The sequence below is a fragment of the Balaenoptera borealis genome, assembly GCF_965194805.1.
Source record: "Balaenoptera borealis genome assembly, chromosome: 6".
In the NCBI taxonomy this organism is placed as follows: domain Eukaryota; kingdom Metazoa; phylum Chordata; class Mammalia; order Artiodactyla; family Balaenopteridae; genus Balaenoptera; species Balaenoptera borealis.
Window position 1 is genome coordinate 81,796,372 of NC_138863.1, and position 18,872 is coordinate 81,815,243.

The window sequence follows — 18,872 nt, forward strand, 5'->3', positions numbered from 1 at the left end:
GAAGATGAAAATAACAGGTAAGAGAAAGGGTAGGAATCAGAGTGTCAGGAAATTGCTGGCCCAGTTATTACACAATGGAGAAATGCCTAAACACAGGAACCTATTTCTAGCAATTCTCAAAACACGCTGGTTAGAAAATAGTGATTTAACCTATTTAAGAATAAAACATATTTAAACATTTGGAATATTGTTTGTATGTCAATAAACACTGATAATTTTAAGTACTTCATATCCGTTCACTAAAAGAAGCCCAACAGTACTTTTCCTTCAAAAGACATTGCTCTAAGTCTATGTTTTGCAATACATCTGAATCAATTACATTTCTTTTAAAAAGTAACTGGAAGTTCAGATTTTTTCAATAATTCAGATAAACCTCTCCTTCCTTATGTCCATATTTATAATGCTTTACTGTATTTACAAACTTATCTCATTATAGTCTTTTCTAAACAAGGCACTAAATCTTCAAGAAATATCTAATATTTCCTTAGCTAAGAACCAAAACACCAAATTGAAAACTCAGTCGGGGTTAGGGAATGTCATATACATTTGGGAAATCCAAGAAAGAGTTATAAAAACTCTGGTTGTTAACCAGTAGGGAAGTTTCCCCTAAAATGTACTATCCCTGGCAGCTGTTATGCTTCACAGCTGTTATATTAACAGCTGACAAGGACAAGCATTCAATGTTAGGAGAAACAGGAATCCACAGAAAATGCTTTGCCTCCAATTTTAATTCCTCATGGTTTTTACATTTATATGTTCCTAACATTCTGCAGTGTTAGAGAATGTGTTACCGTGTCTGATGTTTACCGTTAATTATGAGAAATGGAAGGCAGTGACTACCAGTCTGAAATAATGCTTTCTTCTATACCGTATCATTTCACAGCCTGAGACCCCATTTCTCTTAAAATTCTGGCTCATCTTGCTTCTGAAAGCCAGATTAGGACAAGTTTGGCAATTCGAAATCTGACACAACCGACAACTCAGAAAAGGAGAAAAAGGTTCCATTGTGTTACTTGAGACTGTTAGCAGAACAGGCTTGAAAATGAACCTTTCCCAACTTCCCATGACCCCACAGTAGTTTGAGGGAGTAAAGTCCATTTTCACATGCATGATTTAGAATATGGTTTCAAAGGAACTCTTAAGCTTCCCAGAGGATATGTATAGAATGTACAGTTTACTTAAGAATTCAAAACTTCAGTTTTCCTCCTAACACAAATTTCCTCACATCACTTCAACTGCAAGCCTAAAATGGTATAACCAATAGATTAATAAAGCCCATAGGTATTAAATAAACATTGCAAACAACTGGGGGATAGAAGCTACTGAATAGCAGGCTTTCTAATATAAAGTTCAACAATGTCATTAGCTTCTCTTTATATTTGAATTACTCAAAATTACTCAAGCTATCAGCAAAAAAAAAAATATTGGTCTTAAATACTATCAAGGTACATTCAGTTAAATCTAATTTCCATATTACCTTTCGAGTTTGCATTTTCTCTGTTCTCCTCCGAAAGGCAACATAAGGGTCATTGTTGGTAGAGCCATCTCTTTTCTCTTGTTTTATCTGAGGAATGAGGGATGGTCCCCTGCAGTTTTTACGTTTTCTCACCCAGTAGTCATATACAGCTTTAATAAGGTAATCATCTTCGTTTAGCAGCAGTTTTGCTTCTTGAAGTGTTACAAGCTAAATAAAAAATAAAAAATGTCATCAACTACAATGCTTGAAAAAAAATTAAAATTAAACTATACCTACAGGAAAAAATGTGATCAGTCTAACAATTATGATCAGATATCATGATGGCAGAAAACACAATTCAATTTAATCTAACAAAGACTTTATTAATAAGATTTACCAAAATTAGAAATTTGCCCCAAGAGGTAGCGAGTTCCACCACTTAAAATATTTAAGAAGCCTGGATTAATGATAAGACTACAACAGATTTATGACTCAGGAAAATCTTGAACTGGAAGACATCCAGGGTCCTTCAAAATTCTGATATTCTGGGATTCCACACATTGGAGGATCTACTAGTTTTCAATAGTCTACTAGCTTCTTTCAGTGTTTTTGTTTTTCAACAGAAACTAGAATTTACAGGTGGTTTCTTTTTACCTCCCTCCAAAATAAACTATGAATATTTTCTAACGTATTGCAACTAAATATACACACGCCTCCTTTGAAATTGAAAAGGACAAACTTAGCATGTTTCCAGAAGTTTCAACACTATGCAATCTTGAATTTCTTGTACCAATTACATATATAAACAATTCCTCTAACAAAGCTGATTAAATACTAGAGAATCCTTGTTCTAAACACTCATTTTGTTAATGACATTGTCATGTCTGGGACAGTGGCATCTCAGGGATCTGAGAGGAGTGGCATCTCCTTTATCAGTGCAGCCAATATATGCTGACATTATCTCAAAGTAAAGTTTGTAGAAATTTGCTTGGTCACATCTGTTTCCTTGCTCCTTGTGAAGATCAGAGAGGCTAATCAGCTTTAGTAAGATGGATTAGGGGTTACACATATCCATTTATAGTGAAGCTTAGAAAAAGATTATGGAGTTTTAGGGCTGTGAACCCTTACTGAAGTGATGCTATCCCAATCTTCTTACTTTTTAAAAAAAATTTATTTATTTATGGCTGTGTTGGGTCTTCGTTTCTGTGCGAGGGCTTTCTTCTAGTTGTGGCAAGCGGGGACCACTCTTCATCGCGGTGCGCGGGCCTCTCACTATCGCGGCCTCTCTTGTTGCGGAGCACAGGCTCCAGACGCACAGGCTCAGTAACTGTGGCTCACGGGCCCAGTTGCTCCGTGGCATGTGGGATCTTCCCAGACCAGGGCTCGAACCCGTGTCCCCTGCATTGGCAGGCAGATTCTCAACCACTGCGCCACCAGGGAAGCCCTCTTTTTACTTTTATCATTCTAGAGATGAAGATTCATTTTCAAAACAAATTGAGATATCTCCTAAAAACTTGGAAATGAGGGGAAAATTTTTATCACTGAAATTTTAAGATCAACATACTAATCAATTTGCAGGTTGTATGAATTCATTTGAAGAAAGCATGACTTAGCAAATAAACTTTTGCTATGATCTGACTTCTCATATTGGTATAACCTCATGGAATAAATGTAATAATCATTTGGACTTCCAGTCCTATGATGGTGCTTACTAAAGCTAATTAGTTGGTTTCTTATTATAATTTGGCTGCCAAGATGGTTTGACCACAGGAAGAGAATACAGATGGTATCAACTCAAGTATTCTAGTCCACATGACAATAAAATTATAAGTGGCCATTCTTTGGTTTATTCAAAGTCTCAGTGGAGTCAGCTTAACTGCATCTGAGACGCTGAGTAACTTGACCTTTAAAGTGGAGAGCCGCAGCCTGAAACATGAGATCAAACCAAAAGAACCAATATTTCCAAACATCAACTTTAAGTGGACACTCTCCCACTGTTAGCTGAAGTTCTCTGGAATGGTGATGTATACCTCCAAAGTCTACAAGGACGGTGGCAGAATAAAAATAGAGCTTTCTGGATCTAACAAAATTCCACCAAATGCTTAGAGCATAGCATAACTGGTAGCTCTCATGTGCTCTGGGGACCAAAGGGAAACAATGCTGTGATATGCTATATGTGCTTCAGCTGTTTGGTCATTCTGCTTCCGGTAAAATTTTATAACCTTCACTAATTAAATCAAGAACTTAATCTAACCTTTGAGTGGGGAGGAAGATAATCTCTTTCCTTCAACCAGCAGAGCAGTGGTGAGTTTCTTATATAACAACATTATCAAAATAACACTACTTCCTATCTTCCTGCAGGAGGTGTCAGGAGATTAAAACACTGCCTCAGATTTTCTTCTCTGGTGCTTGCCCCTGCTTTCAGAAATGTCCTGCCTGGTGCTTAAGTACCCTCTTTATATCTGAGGTAATAAGAATTCAATACACAGTTTAAACATCCTGACATTACTTTCCTATGTTAGCTGTAAGTCAACAACTGCTGGTTTTATATTGTCATACGGCCAATTTTTATTTTATTGGATAATTTTGGTTTTAGTCATTCTGTAAAAATTATCTTTAGCTATTCTAGGGCAACTAGTATCAGTGCCTCTCTACTATCATGGTGACAGCATCAATTTGAGTGGACAAGAACTATTTACAGATAAAATAGTCACAAATTATGTGACATGATTAAAAATCCACAAAAATCAGAATCCTACTACTTTTATACCTAAGGAAAAAGTTCTGCCATTTAGCATTTCATCTACTAGAAACTAGTATTCAAGTGGCAAAGGGGTCTGTGATAAATTTACTATTTCCAAGACAGCTCTGACTTACTTGATTTACTTATTTTGGGGGCTTAGGGATGGGAGATAAAAATTCTTCTTCTAGACTGCAACAAGCTCCATGAGGACAAAGATCATTTAGTTTGCTTATATACAAAACTCACGGTCTAGCAATTTCAATAAATGCACAAATTTAATACACAAATGAATAAATTACATGTAAAAATTAATGCTTTTACATATAAAATAGCCAATTAAGCAGTAAGTAGTTAATAACTACTATCAGCCTATCATTTGTGCTATAGGTTGTGGGGAAGATAACAAAAAAAAACTTTAAGACAAATCCAGTACCTAAAGAAACTTACAGTATGGGAATTAAGGTTAGACAAATACAAATTAAACAATAAGAGAACAACGTAAGAATTTCACAACTGAGTATTAGTGCAGTAAGATAGAGGACACAGTCACAAAAAACTCCATCCGAGAGTGCCTGTGTTGGCAGCTTACGGTACAAGAATAAATTCTGAGGATAGATACCAAAGGAAAAGAACAAGAGGTAGAGGAGAAAAGGAAGAGGAGATGAAGAAACAAGAAGAATCAGGAAAGATGGAAGTCAACAAATCCAATACTACAGGGATATTAAGTAGGACGCAGACTAAAATGAGGCTCCTGGATGATAAGTAGGAGGCCATCAGTGACCTTAAACAGTGCAATATCAGTAAACTAAAATGGAGTAAAAGGTAAACAATATGGCTTATCTTTTGAAAATTTAACTGTGACTTAAAAAAAAGGAGAGACGTAGGGTAGTAGTTTATTGAAAATTTAGGGACTAAAGGAAAGGGATTTTAAAAACCCATAAAATCCTGAGTTTTGGGAGTCACTGGAGAGAGAATGAATACAGTATGGGATCATCTGGAGTTAAGAGAGTAAGTTAAGTTTTGAAAAGGTTAAACTTGAGAGGTCTGTGGACGATCTAGATGGAGATGCCAACACGCAGCACAAAAAGAGAAAAAAGAAAATCCTGGGGCTTAAGAAAGTGGTCAAGGCTAAAGGCATAGGTATTACTATAACCACAAAAATGCTCAATGAGGTGATATTGCCCCCCAAAATAATCAGGACAAGAATACCAAGAACAGAATTTCAAGAAACCCTGATGTTTGCAGGAGTTGAATGAAACAGAGTCAGTAAAAGAAAATTAAAAGGAATGGTCATAAAGAAATCATAAGAAAACCAAAAGGGAATGAATTGTATTCAAAAGAACAAAGGTGAGGACAGTTTGAAGAAATAAGGAGAACTCAGATAAGACAAAGGATGGGGACTGAAAATAATCACAGACTTTGGCAACAAGAGTTTTCAATAATGACTTCACTGCAATAGTCTCCACAGAATAATGCCAGCAGAAGCTTTTGCCCCCAGTCCATCTTTTATGTCTTTCTCTACCAACTTAATAAATATTGGTTTAACCACACACTTGATTCCTTGCCCTGGGATCTGGTACTATCCTAGCCCCCAAAAAGAGAAAATAAAGAATCCCATGAATCTCCCAGATCAGACACTTGGAATGAGGGGAGCCTTTTGCTATCTTTAATCCTTGGTTCTATTAATAAGATAATTTTCTTGTTCCTATAACAAAGCCTTCACCTTAATCTCCTCTGCAGAAAGCAGATGCTGTCAAGCTCTGAGAACCTAGCCAGTTGTTTTAGAGTCTGGAAGCTTGCCACTGAGCAAAGAGAACTAAAATAGGATGGTGCTGATTATAGTGCATAGTTAATTTACTGTTTACATGCTTTTTGTTTATCCTGTACCCACTTAGATGATAAGCTCCACAAGGGAAGAACTTCTGTCACTTGTCTTGCTCACCTGAGCACTAAATAAATATTACTAACTGAATGAAAAAAAAGCAAATTACAAAACACACAGCCGAAGGCTTCTGATGATATAATTTCAACCACCATGAGAATTTCGGAGCAATCATGGAAAACAGAAGAAATGCCAAAAGTCTGATCAAACCTAGGATTGCTAGGAAAATTTACACATAAAGAAGAAAAACTGAAATTATATCTGATGCCAGTGATCAAAATCCTAGGAAAACTGTGAGCACTAATTATAATGAGTATCAACTTGATAATTAAACAAATTTCCAATAAAAAAAGACAATCCCTCAAAAAACAAATTAAGTTGAATTTTACAAACTTCAGTTTTAATGTACTTTTTTGGACAGTACACTAGATATTACTTTCCATCAAAATGGGGGATGGGTCCCATCCAAAAAAATGAGATGACAAAAAAAATATGTAACGGATGAAGGAGCAAGGTAAAAACCTACGAGACCAAAAAAATGAAGAGGAAATAGGAAACCTACCTGAAAAAGAATTCAGAGTAATGATAGCAAAGATGATCCAAAATCTCGGAAATAGAATGGAGGCATGGATTGAGAAAATACAAGAAATCTTTAACAAAGTCCTAGAAGAACTATAAACAACAAACAAAAGGGGATGAACAACACAATAACTGAAATGAAAAATACACTAGAAGGAATCAATAGCAGAATAACTGAGACAGAAGAGCGAATAAGTGAGCTAGAAGATAGAATGGTAGAAATAACTTAAGAAGAGCAGAATAAAGAAAAAAGAATGAAAAGAGAATTGAGGACAGCTTCAGAGACCTCTGGGACAACATTAAATGCACCAACATTTGAATTATAGGGGTCTCAGAAGAAGAAGAGAAAGAGAAAGGGTCTGAGAAAATATTTGAAGAGATTATAGTCGAAAACTGCCCTAACATGGGAAAAGAAAGAGCCACCCATGTCCAGGAAGCACAGAGTGTCCCACACAGGATAAACCCTAGCAGAACACAGCGAGACACATATTAATCAAAATAACAAAAATTAAATTCAAAGAAAAAATATTAGAAGTGGCAAGGGAAAACAACAAATAACATACAAAGGAATCCCCCTAAGGTTATCAGCTGATTTTTCAGCAGAAATTCTGCAGGCCACAAAGGAGTGGCAGGATATATTTAAAGTGATGAAAGGGAAAAACCTACAACCAAGATTACTCTACCCAGCAAGGATCTCATTCAGATTCGATGGAGAAATTAAAAGCTTTACAGACAAGCAAAAGCTAAGAGAATTCAGCACCCCAAACCAGCTTTACAGCAAATGCTAAAGGAATTTCTCTAGGTGGGAAACACAAGAGAAGAAAAAGACCCACAAAAGCAAACCCAAATCAATTAAGAAAATGGTAATAGGAACATACATATCGATAATCACCTTGAATGTAAATGGATTAAATGCTGCAACCAAAGGACACAGACTGGATGAATGGATACAAAAACAAGACCTGCATACATGCTGTCTAGAAGAGATCCACTTCAGACCTAGGGACACATACAGACTGAAAGTGAGGGGATGGAAAAAGATATTCCATGCAAATGGAAATCACAAGAAAGCTGGAGTAGCAATACTCATATCAAATAGACTTTAAAATAAAGAATGTTACAAGAGACAAGTAAGGACACTACATAATGATTAAGGGATCAATCCAAGAAGAAGATATAACAATTATAAATAGATATGCACCCAACATAGGAGCACCTCAATACATAAGGCAACTGCTAACAGCTATAAAAGAGGAAATCGACAGTAACACAATAATAGTGGGGGACGTTAACACCTCGCTTACACCAATGGACAGATCATCCAAACAGAAAATTAATAAAGAAACACAAGCTTTAAATGACACAACAGACCAGATAGATTTAATTGATATTTTTAGGACATTCCATCCAAAAACAGCAGATTACACTTTCTTCTCAAGTGCACACGGAACATTCTCCAGGACAGATAACATCTTGGGTCACAAATCAAGCCTCAGTAAATTTAAGAAAATTCAAATTGTATCAAGCATCTTTTCCAACCACAATGTTATGAGATTAGAAATCAATTACAAGAAAAAAGCTGTAAAAAAACATAAACACATGGATGCTACACAGTGCACCACTGAATAACCAAGAGATCACTGAAGAAATCAAAGAAGAAATGAAAATATTTCTAGAAACAAATGACAATGAAAACATGATGGCCCAAAACCTATGGGATGCAACAAAAGCAGTTCTAAGAGGGAAGTTTGCAGCAATTCAATCTCACCTCAAGAAACAAGAGAAGTATCAAATAAACAATCTAACTTTACACCTAAAGCAACTAGAAAAAGAAGAACAAAGAAAACCAAAGTTAGTAGAAGGAAAGAAATCATAAAGATCAGAGCAGAAATAAATGAAATAGAAATGAAGAAAACAATAGCAAAGATCAATAAAACTAAAATTTGATTTTGAGAAGATCAACAAAATTGATAAACCTTTAGCCAGACTCATCAAGAAAAAAATGGAGAGGAACTCAAATCAATAAAATTAGAAATGAAAAAGGAGAAATTACAACTGACACCACAGAAATACAACGCATCCTAAGAGACTACTACGAGCAACTATATGCCAATAAAATGGACAACCTGGAAGAAATGGACAAATTATTGGAAAGGTACAACTTTCCAAGATGGAACCAGGAAGAATTAGAAAATATAAATAGGCCAATCACAAGTAATGAAATTGAAACTGTAATTAAAAATCTTCCAGCAAAAAAAAATCCAGGACAAGATGGCTTCACAGGTGAATTCTATCAAACAGTTAGAGAAGAGTTAACACCTATCCTTCTCAAACTCTTCCAAAAAACTGCAGAGGGAGGAACACTCCCAAACCCGTTCTACAAGGCCACCATCACCCAAACCAGACAAAGATATCACAAAAAAAGAAAATTACAGACCAATATATCTATCACTGATGAACACAGACGCAAAAATCCTCAACAAAATACTAGCAAACAGAATCCAACAACACATTAAAAAGAGCATACACCGTGATAAAGTGGGATTTATCCCAGAGATGCAAGGATTCTTCAATATATGCAAATCAATCAATGCAATACACCATATTAACAAATTAAAGAATAAAAACCATATGATCATCTCAATAGATGCAGAAGAAGCTTTTGACAAAATTCAACACCCACTTATGATAAAAACTCTCCAGAAAGTGGGCATAGAGGGAACCTACCTCAACATAATAAAGGCCATATACGACAAACCCACAGCAAACATCATTCTCAATGTTGAAAAACTGAAAGCATTTTCTCTAAACTCAGGAACAAGACAAGGTGTCCACTCTCACTACTATTATTCAACATAGTTTAGGAAGCCCTAGCCATGGCAATCAGAGAAGAAAAAGAAATAAAAGGAATACAAATTGTAAAAGATGAAGTAAAACTGTCACTGTTTGCTGATGACATGATACTATACATAGAAAATCCTAAAGATGCCACCAGAAAACTACTAGAACTAATCAATGAATTTGGGAAGGTTGCAGGCAGGATATAAAATTAAGGCACAGAAATCTCTGGCATTCCTATACACTAACAATGAAAGACCAGAAAGAGAAATTAAGGAAACAATCCCATTTACCACTGCAACAAAAAGAATAAAATATCTAGGAATAAACCTACCTAAGGAGGCAAAAGACCTGTATGCAGAAAACTATAAGACACTGATGAAAGAAATCAAAGACAATGCAAACAGGTGGAGAAATATAACATGCTCCTGGATTGGAAGAATCAATATTGTAAAAATGACTATCCTACCCAAAGCAATCTACAGGTTCAATGCAATCCCTACCAAATTACCAATGATATTTTTCACAGAATTAGAACAAAAAATTTTACAATTTGTATGGAAACACAAAAGATCCCAAATTGCCAAAGCAATCTTGAGAAAGAAAAACAGAGCTGGAGGAATCAGGCTCCCTGACTTCAAACTATACTACAAAGCTACAGTAATCAAGACAGTATGGTACTGGCACAAAAACAGAAATATAGATCAATGGAACAGGATAGAAAGTCCAGAGATAAACCCACGCACCTACCATCAACTAATCTATGACAAAGGAGGCAAGAATATACAATGGAGAAAAGACAGCCTCTTCAATAAATGGTGCTGGGAAAACTGGACAACTACATGAAAAAGAATGAAATTAGAACACTACCTAACACCATACACAAAAATAAACTCTAAATGGATTAAAGACCTAAATGTAAGGCCAGACACTATAAAACTCTTAGAGGAAAACATAGGAAAAACACTCTTTCTCATAAATCACAGCAAGATCTTTTATGACCACCTCCTAGAGTAATGAAAATAAAAATAAAAATAAGCAAATGGGACCTAATTAAACTTAAAAGCTTTTGCACAAAAAAAAAAAAAAAAAGCTTTTGCACAGCAAAGGAAACCATAAATAAGATGAAAAGACAATCACGGAATGGGAGAAAATATTTGCAAACGAAGCAACGGACAACGGATTAATCTCCAAAATATACAAACAGCTCATGCAGCTCAATATCAAAAAAACAAACCACCGAATCAAAAAATGGGCGAAAGACCTAAACAGACATTTGCAGATAACATGACACTACACATAGAAAAGAAGAAAACATACACATGGCCAAGAGGCACATGAAAAGATGCTCAACATCACTAATTATTAGAGAAATGCAAATCAAAAGTACAATGAGGTTATCACCTCACAGTGGTGAGAATGGCCATCATCAAAAAACTGACAAACAATAAATGCTGGAGAGGGTGCAGAGAAAAGGAAACCTTCTTGCACTGTTGGTGGGAATGTAAATTGATACAGCCACTGTGGAAAACAGTATGGAGGTTCCTTAAAAAACTAAAAATAGAACTACCATATGGACCCAGGAATCCCACTCCTGGGCATACCATGAGAAAACCATAATTCAAAGAGACACATGTACCCCAATGTTCATTGCAGCACTATTTACAATAGCCAGGACATGGAAACAACCTAAATGCCCATCAACAGATGAATGGATAAAGAAGATGTGGTACATATATATATAATGGAATATTACTCAGCCATAAAAAGAAATGAAATTGGGTCATTGTAGAGATGTGGATAAACCTAGACTCTGTCATACAGAGTGAAGTAAGTCAGAAAGAGAAAAACAAGTATCGTCTATTAACGCATATATGTGGAATCTAGAAAAATGGTACAGATGAACCTATTTGCAGGGCAGGAATAGAAACGCAAACGTAGAGAACGGACGAGTGGACACAGTGGAGGAAGAGGAGGGTGGGATGAATTGTGAGATTAGGTTTGACATAAATACACTACCATGTGTAAAATAGATAGCTGGTGGGAACCTGTTGTATGGCACAAGTAGCTCAGCTCGGTGTATAACTGAATCACTTTGCTGTACAGCAGAAATTAACACAACATTGTAAATCAACCATACTTCAATAAAAAATTTATTTTAATTAAAAAAATTGGGGTCAGGGGAGACTGGTAGAAAGGCTAAATATGCAACAAAGTCACTTTACAATGGAAAAGTTTGGGAAATGTTCTGAAGAGTTGGTAATGCCTCAGGGATTTAAAGGACTTACTTGGAAGTTGGGGGGAAAATAATGAATTTGTATAGGTAAACAAGTGAAAACTTTTAACAGTCTAGTGTAAAAGCTTATTTATTTATATTGGTAACTTCTTACTACATTAATAAAAATTAGCATATTAATATATCACACAGGTATACCAACAATTATTTTTAAAAATAGTTTTAGTTTTTAAATCTAATTGTAATATCAACACATGCTCATTATAGTAAATTTGGAAAATATAGAAAAATAGAATAAGAACATAAAAATCACCCATAATTCCAGCACCTAAATATAACCATTGTTGGCATTTTGTTGTACATTCTTGTTCTTCTATGTACATGTAGAAATGCTTTAAACAAACCTTCAATAATTCTGTATCCTATTTTTGAAATCTCACATTATATAAAGATCAACTTCCTGTGCCACTAGATACTCTTCAAAATAACAATTTTTAATGGTTGTATGATATTCCATCCTACAGACAACTTATAAGTTATTCTTAACAACCCTGTTCAGAAATCTTTGACATCTTCACTAATTATTTTTCTTGGGAATGATTCCTAGAGGTAGGACCACGAAATCAAAAGGTATAAACATTTTACGGTTCCTGACATATGCTGCCTAATTGCTTTCCAGAAGGAACACACCATTTTAAATTCTCTATACCATATATAGAATGTCCCATTAAAGAAAATTCTTTATTACTTTGTGAATAATTTTTCCTTCACTTAAAATTTTAAATAATATATAAATAAGTAAAACTAAAATACATTTTAAATGATAAGAGTACCTTAATACAAATCTGAGCAACTGAATTGGTATGAGGTGTCTACCTAAGACACCCAGCCAAGCAAAGTTAGTTACTGAAGCACCAGAAAGACAGCTCCATGAAAAGGATCAAGAAGATATTACAAGAATGTAACTAGTATTAGTTTTATATCCAAATAAGAAAAAAGTTGGAATTGTACTCTTCATGCTCCTATTCAAAGAAAGTACACTTAAGTATTCCTTAAGGAATATTGAACTGTCAAGGAATATTGTAAATAGAAATTCTAGGATCTCAGGAAAAGAAATTCAAGACAGTAAAATGTAATATACTCAGGTCTAAAGAAAATGCAGAATAAAGCTGCTAATTAGATTAACTGTTAATACAAGAGACAGTTTTACAAGGTACAGTACCTGATTAGAACTGGCTTTTTCAAGTCTGTCAATCATAATTTCAAATTGCAAAGGCTTAATTTCCATCTTTCTGTTAAGTCTATTTAATAAGGTCTCATCTTCTGAATCCATATCATAATCTGGTTGTTCGTTGTCTAGATTAAAGGCTAGAAAAGAAAAAAAAAAATTCTTCAAACTCAGGAGAAATCATGGAGTTATATAGTGTTTATATTCAACCACAGAATACTCCCAAAGTATAAAGCATTGACCAAAGAGGAGTTCATGAGCAGACATCAAAAATTTGGTTTTAGAGACTCAGTTGAAGAAAAAATAAATTTTAATTCATATATGATTTAAAGTTTCACAGAACAGTAAAAACAGCAACTAGAATTTTTATTTTAAAAATAAAGGGTCACAAATATATATATTAAAATATAAAGTAGCAATTATAAAAAAAGATATTTATTCACATGGTAGTTGGTAGCATAAAGAGAAGCTATGGAACAGAATTAACAGTCCAGAAATAAACTCAAGTATAAAATATATAATGGGAATGGCATTTCAAATCACTGGAGATAAAACAGATTAAAAAAAAAAAAAAAGAGGTGCTGGCCTGACAGACTAGTTTTCTTTAAAAATAAATAAATAAATAAAATTAACATTTGCAACATTATAGATGGACCTGAGGGCATTATGCTAAATGAAATAAGTCAGAGAGAGACAAATAATGTATGATCTCACTTCTATGTGGAACCTAAAAAACAACCCAAACTCATAGAAAGAGATCAGACTTGTGGTTACCAGAGGCAGAGGGTGGGAGGAAGGGGAAATAGAGGAAGGTGGAGGAGGAGGAGGAGTATGAAAGATAAGCAAAAATTGATAGGAAAGTATAATTTTCAAAATTTCACTTTTTTGGGATACAGTTTCTTCTCTTGGCTCTCAGCCTTTATCATCCATTAACAAAGAGAACAACCAATATGGCACGTTATCAAGAGATACTGCTTGGAATATTCTTAGGGATGTGAACTAATAGCAAGAAATCTGCTGTTTAAAATGAAATCTTCTTTAAGGATTGTCCAGCTCTGAGAAGTTGAATTCTGAATCTGCCCAGAAATTTATTTCTGGGCCCCTGAAGTCAACTGCTTCTTTTTATGAACTGACAAAAATCAGCATGAGGTACTCACTAATATTTAGAATGGACCACTAAAATTTGATTTACATTAATACTATAGAAAGTATAGACATTCCTGCTATAACATGATATATGAGTTCCTCAAAAAAAAAATCCTCTATATGCAAAATTGTACACCAAAAATAACAGGCTTATGTAAAATCTATGTAACTTTGTGTTATGAGTCCAAGCAAACCATAAACGTTACAGTAGATGGCCACGTAAGTCACTCAGAATAGCTGGCTACTACCTCAAGGGATACTAAAAATGCACAAAAATAACAGAATGGAATTGCTGGCTTGCGGATACTGAGAGAACACAGACTGTAAGGGAACTTGGCGCGTTGGGGCTCCAGCAGGAAATGCAACCTGCCGCTATATGAGAGCTGTGCAAGGCTGGGGGGTATACTTTTCTGGGAAAGGAATCTTAGGTGCAGGCACTCATTTTTAATTTTTTTAATATTGAGTTGAAAGGACTCTTTCCATGTCAAGCAGCCAAGGACAAGCCTTTGCTCCTCCCTACTGAAGATTTTAATCCTGTTGCTATTCCAGCCCCCTTTGGCAAAGAAAAATCATAAAAGAACCAGGACAACTTCCATGTAGTATTGACCTCATTCCCCCCTTTTATTGATTGTTGTTGAGCTAACTGGTATCATAAACACTTGTGCAGAGTAGTCTGTACAGCAAATCTGTATTACTAAGGACAAAAGTAATAATTTTATCTAGATTACCTGTCCTGATATTATTTTTCTTATAAAATCCTAAATGATACAGATTCCCCATGTCATAGCTCTTTTTTTTTTAAAATATAATTATTTATTTATTTTTGGCTTTGTTGGGTCTTCGTTTCTGTGCGAGGGATTTCTCCACTTGCAGCGAGCGGGGGCCACTCTTCATCGCGGTGTGCGGGCCTCTCACTGTCGCGGCCTCTCCCGTTGCGGAGCACAAGCTCCAGACGCGCAGGCTCAGTAGCTGTGGCTCACGGGCCTAGTTGCTCCACGGCATGTGGGATCTTCCCAGGCCAGGGCTCGAACCCATGTCCCCTGCATTGGCAGGCAGATTCCCAACCACTGCACTACCAGGGAAGCCCCATAGCTCTTTTTGTAATGAATGAGATATTGTTTATAAATCTACCAATTGATAAATAAATGAGAGAAATGTATATAAAAATATTTCACAGGCAATCAACTACATAATTATATAAGCATCTATGTTACTACTCACATTCAATTTGCATTCAAAGGGCTCTTTTTTGGATGGGGGTGTCAAGAGAAAGTGTTTTATTTTTTTAATGTGGTAAAATACAAGTAACAAAATTTATTATCTTAACCATTTTTAAGTGTACAGCTTAGTGATATTAGGTACTCTCACAATGCTGTGCAATCATCACCACCATCCATCTCTAGAAAGCACAAGAAGGATTTTATAATTTCCTACTACCATTTCTTGCTTATGCTACCAAAAATATGGATATACTTAGTACTGTCTAGAAATAATACCTATCTCCTACATGTGTCACAGAAACAGTTTACAGAGTAAATCAAAAGATGTTTGTAAAACATACAAAATCCTGGTTTAGTACTAATTCAATTTATTAAGTGCTTACTTAATACGTCAGGTAGAAAGCTAGGTATAGTAGATGAAGAGATGAATCCCTGTCTGTAGTTCCTCATTTGGAGTATGACAGTATTGACTTACACTTGTAAACACTGCTGTACAGGAAAAAAACTTTCTGTCTCTCAAGATTTTCCTCCCAAACACACATACCTGATGGTCACTGGGCTTAGAACATTGTTTGTGTGTGTGTGTGTGTGTGTGTGTGTGTGTGTGTTTAAAAATCATTACTTATTTCTCCCGCAGTGCATCCCAAGTCTCTCCTACATCTGGTTAGTTCCAAAACTATTCAACTCCAGAGCCGGTCCAGCAATGCAGCTGCCTGCAGCCAAGCCTGGGAAGTGTCAGATACCTGCCAAGGTGTTGTAAGGCATGGGCTGTGTCCAGAGATGGAAGTGTGGAAAGCAGTCCTCCCAGTACCACTCAGCTCCACGTCTGTCAAGCACCTGGCTCAGGTGGGGCTTAGAATATTGTTTGTTTGTCTTAACAAAGTATTACAGTATATCCTTTGAATTACATGACCATATCCCAGTTTACATCTTTTCTGTCCTCTGATTTAGAGGAGCAGTATGGCTATATATCATGCTTCTTTTGGATACTTGCAGTAAAGAGGTTAACTTGGGTACATATTTCTGAATTCTAGTTCTTTGGAAGGGAATTGCACCCCTGATGGATACTGTGTGCTATTGATGAGAACGATTCAATTTCCATTCCAAATGAGTAAACCCTTTTAAAACAAGCCTGGCAATATCTCTCATGTTCTTCCTTTCCTACCAGGTCCCAGGCAATATGGCTCTAGGGAATAAAGAGAAAAAAGGCCATTCTGCCATCATAAAGAGAGTGACCAGAGAATACACTACCAATATCCACAAACACATCCATGGAACATGCACCTCATATATCGAGAAATCTGAAAACTCACCATGAAGGAGATGGAAACACCTCATGTGTATACTGCTAACAAGCTCAACAAAGCTGTCTGGACTAAAAGATTAGGAATGCACCCAACCATATTTGGGCTTGTTTATTCAGAAAACATCATTAACATGAAGATTTGCTGAAGAAGCTCTATACACTGGTCACCTATGTACATATCCTCACTTTCAACTTGCAGAGGGACAGGAGAGCAGTTTACAAATCTGAAGACCAGAAGGCTTTGCATTTCTTCCTTCCACACAGCATAGAGTAATAGGCATCTTGTAAAACAATGGGCAAACTAGGGTAATCTGTGTGGTCTACAGTGCATCTAATAATAAGCTGGTCTGCACCAAGACCCTAACGAGAAACTGAACTGTGCTCATCAATAGCACACAATACCTAGCAAAGGTACAAGTTCCGCTATGCACCGTCCCTGAGTCACAAGGGGCAAAGCTGACTCCTAAGAAGAAAATTTAAACAAGAGCACTCAAAAAATTTAAAACAAATATGATTAAGAAGGAAAATTTCTGAAGGACTTCCTCCTCCACAGCAGACAAAGCTTCCTGAGAGCTTCGCTTCAAGGTCTGGCCAATGTGATCAAGTTGCTAAGCAGATCGCTTTATGTGCTCAAGAGCGAGAAACTGGCGTTCCATCTAAGGAAGATCAGGGCCCATAGAGGCAGACCCTTCTCCTTCCCATCTTAGTTCAAAAAACAAACAAACAAACAAAACCCTAACAGACAGTTATTATGATAAAAAGTAATTGTTTAAAGTCACAATAAAGTTACTAACAAGGAGAAAGAAAAGGGCTGTCCAATCCAACTTGAATACTTCCAGTGAAGGGGCAGACAGATGTATTGTTTGACAGCTGCTTCTTACACTGAGTAAGAAGACAGTATCTGTCTTGTGTATTTCTTCTTCCACACCTCTAAAAATTGTTTACTTTCACATTAAAGAAAAAATTTTCACCTAAAAATTCACTCATCCACACATTTTTTTCTTCAATTTGAAACAGGAACAAACCATAAACAATACTCTTGAGATTTAAAACAGTTTCACATGTGGATAAAGTGATATAAACAAGAGAACAGCAATTCCTGATTTTAATTTTTTTTAATCATCAAAATTACTCCATTTTTATTAGGGAACATTTTTTACTTAAAGTTGCTTGTCTTCTGAACAGGAATCAAAGAAAAGGCTGCAGACACTAAAGGCCATGAGAATGGAGACAATATTTATTACTATGCTTTCAGATTCCTTTCCTTATGAGTTTATTTTCTCTGAAGATCAACATATATCATTAAGGGTCTATAATGTGCTAGGTTCTAACAACAGAAAGGAAGAATGGGAATACTTCAGATTGTAAAAAATTTTTTTAAATCTATGTGCAACCTGTCAAGAGGAAAACTAGAATAAACAAAATATGCTGGGAGATCTAGACTCCAATTGCCTTTACCCGAATTGTATAGTAGTTACTCTTCTCTAGTAAACAGAGGGTAAAAATCTTAAAAAGTAGTAGTTCTGGGACTTCCCTGGTGGTGCAGTGGTTAAGAATCCGCCTGCCAACGCAGGGGACACGGGTTCGATCCCTGGTCCGGGAAGATCCCATGTGCCATGGAGCAACTAACCCTGTGTGCCACAACTACTGAGCCTGTGCTCTAGATCCTGCAAGCCACAACTACTGAGCCCATGCGCGACAACTACTGAAGCCTGTGTGCTCTAGGGCCCATGTACTGCAACTACTGAGCCCACGTGCTGCAACTACTGAAGCCCACGTGCCCAGAGCCTGTACTCCACAACAAGAGAAGCCACTGTAATGAGAAGTCCGTGCACCGCAACGAAGAGTAGCCCTCGCTCGCCACAACTAGAGAAAGACTGCGTGCAGCAACAAAGACCCACCGCAGCCAAAAAAAAAAAAAAAAAAAGTAATAGTTCCTAAGGGTAGTTGCAGACCAGAACCCAGATGTTCAATTAATCATGTAACTCCCTTTCCTTGTGTTGGTGGAAAAACAACAGGTGTGGAGGAAAATTACATAACTAAAATATGGTTACTCAACAATATTTAATACAGTAAAAATCTCACTGTCATAAAGTAAACTTTGGATAATTTTCATTTTTAAAAAGTTTTTTTTCTTATTCCTGGAATCCATTTTGAATTTTCTCTTTCAAATCTCCTTGTTACCTTTTCTTTTTCTAGTACACCAGGGTCATGTTAAAAAGCAAGACAAAACAAAAA

At 36.0% G+C, this 18,872-nt stretch overlaps 1 protein-coding gene across 2 annotated transcripts in view; it reads right to left on the minus strand.

Annotated features, from left to right (window-relative positions):
* Nucleotides 1–18,872, minus strand: part of EPC2 (enhancer of polycomb homolog 2) — a 105,732-nt gene that overhangs the window by 27,399 nt on the left and 59,461 nt on the right. For both annotated transcript variants that reach the window (XM_082397241.1, XM_082397240.1), the window contains exons 3-4: nt 12,957–13,102; nt 1,478–1,684 (exon numbers count right to left, since the gene is read on the minus strand). In XM_082397241.1, coding sequence (XP_082253367.1) covers nt 1,478–1,684; nt 12,957–13,102 — 353 coding nt within the window. The remainder of the gene's footprint in view (nt 1–1,477; nt 1,685–12,956; nt 13,103–18,872) is intronic.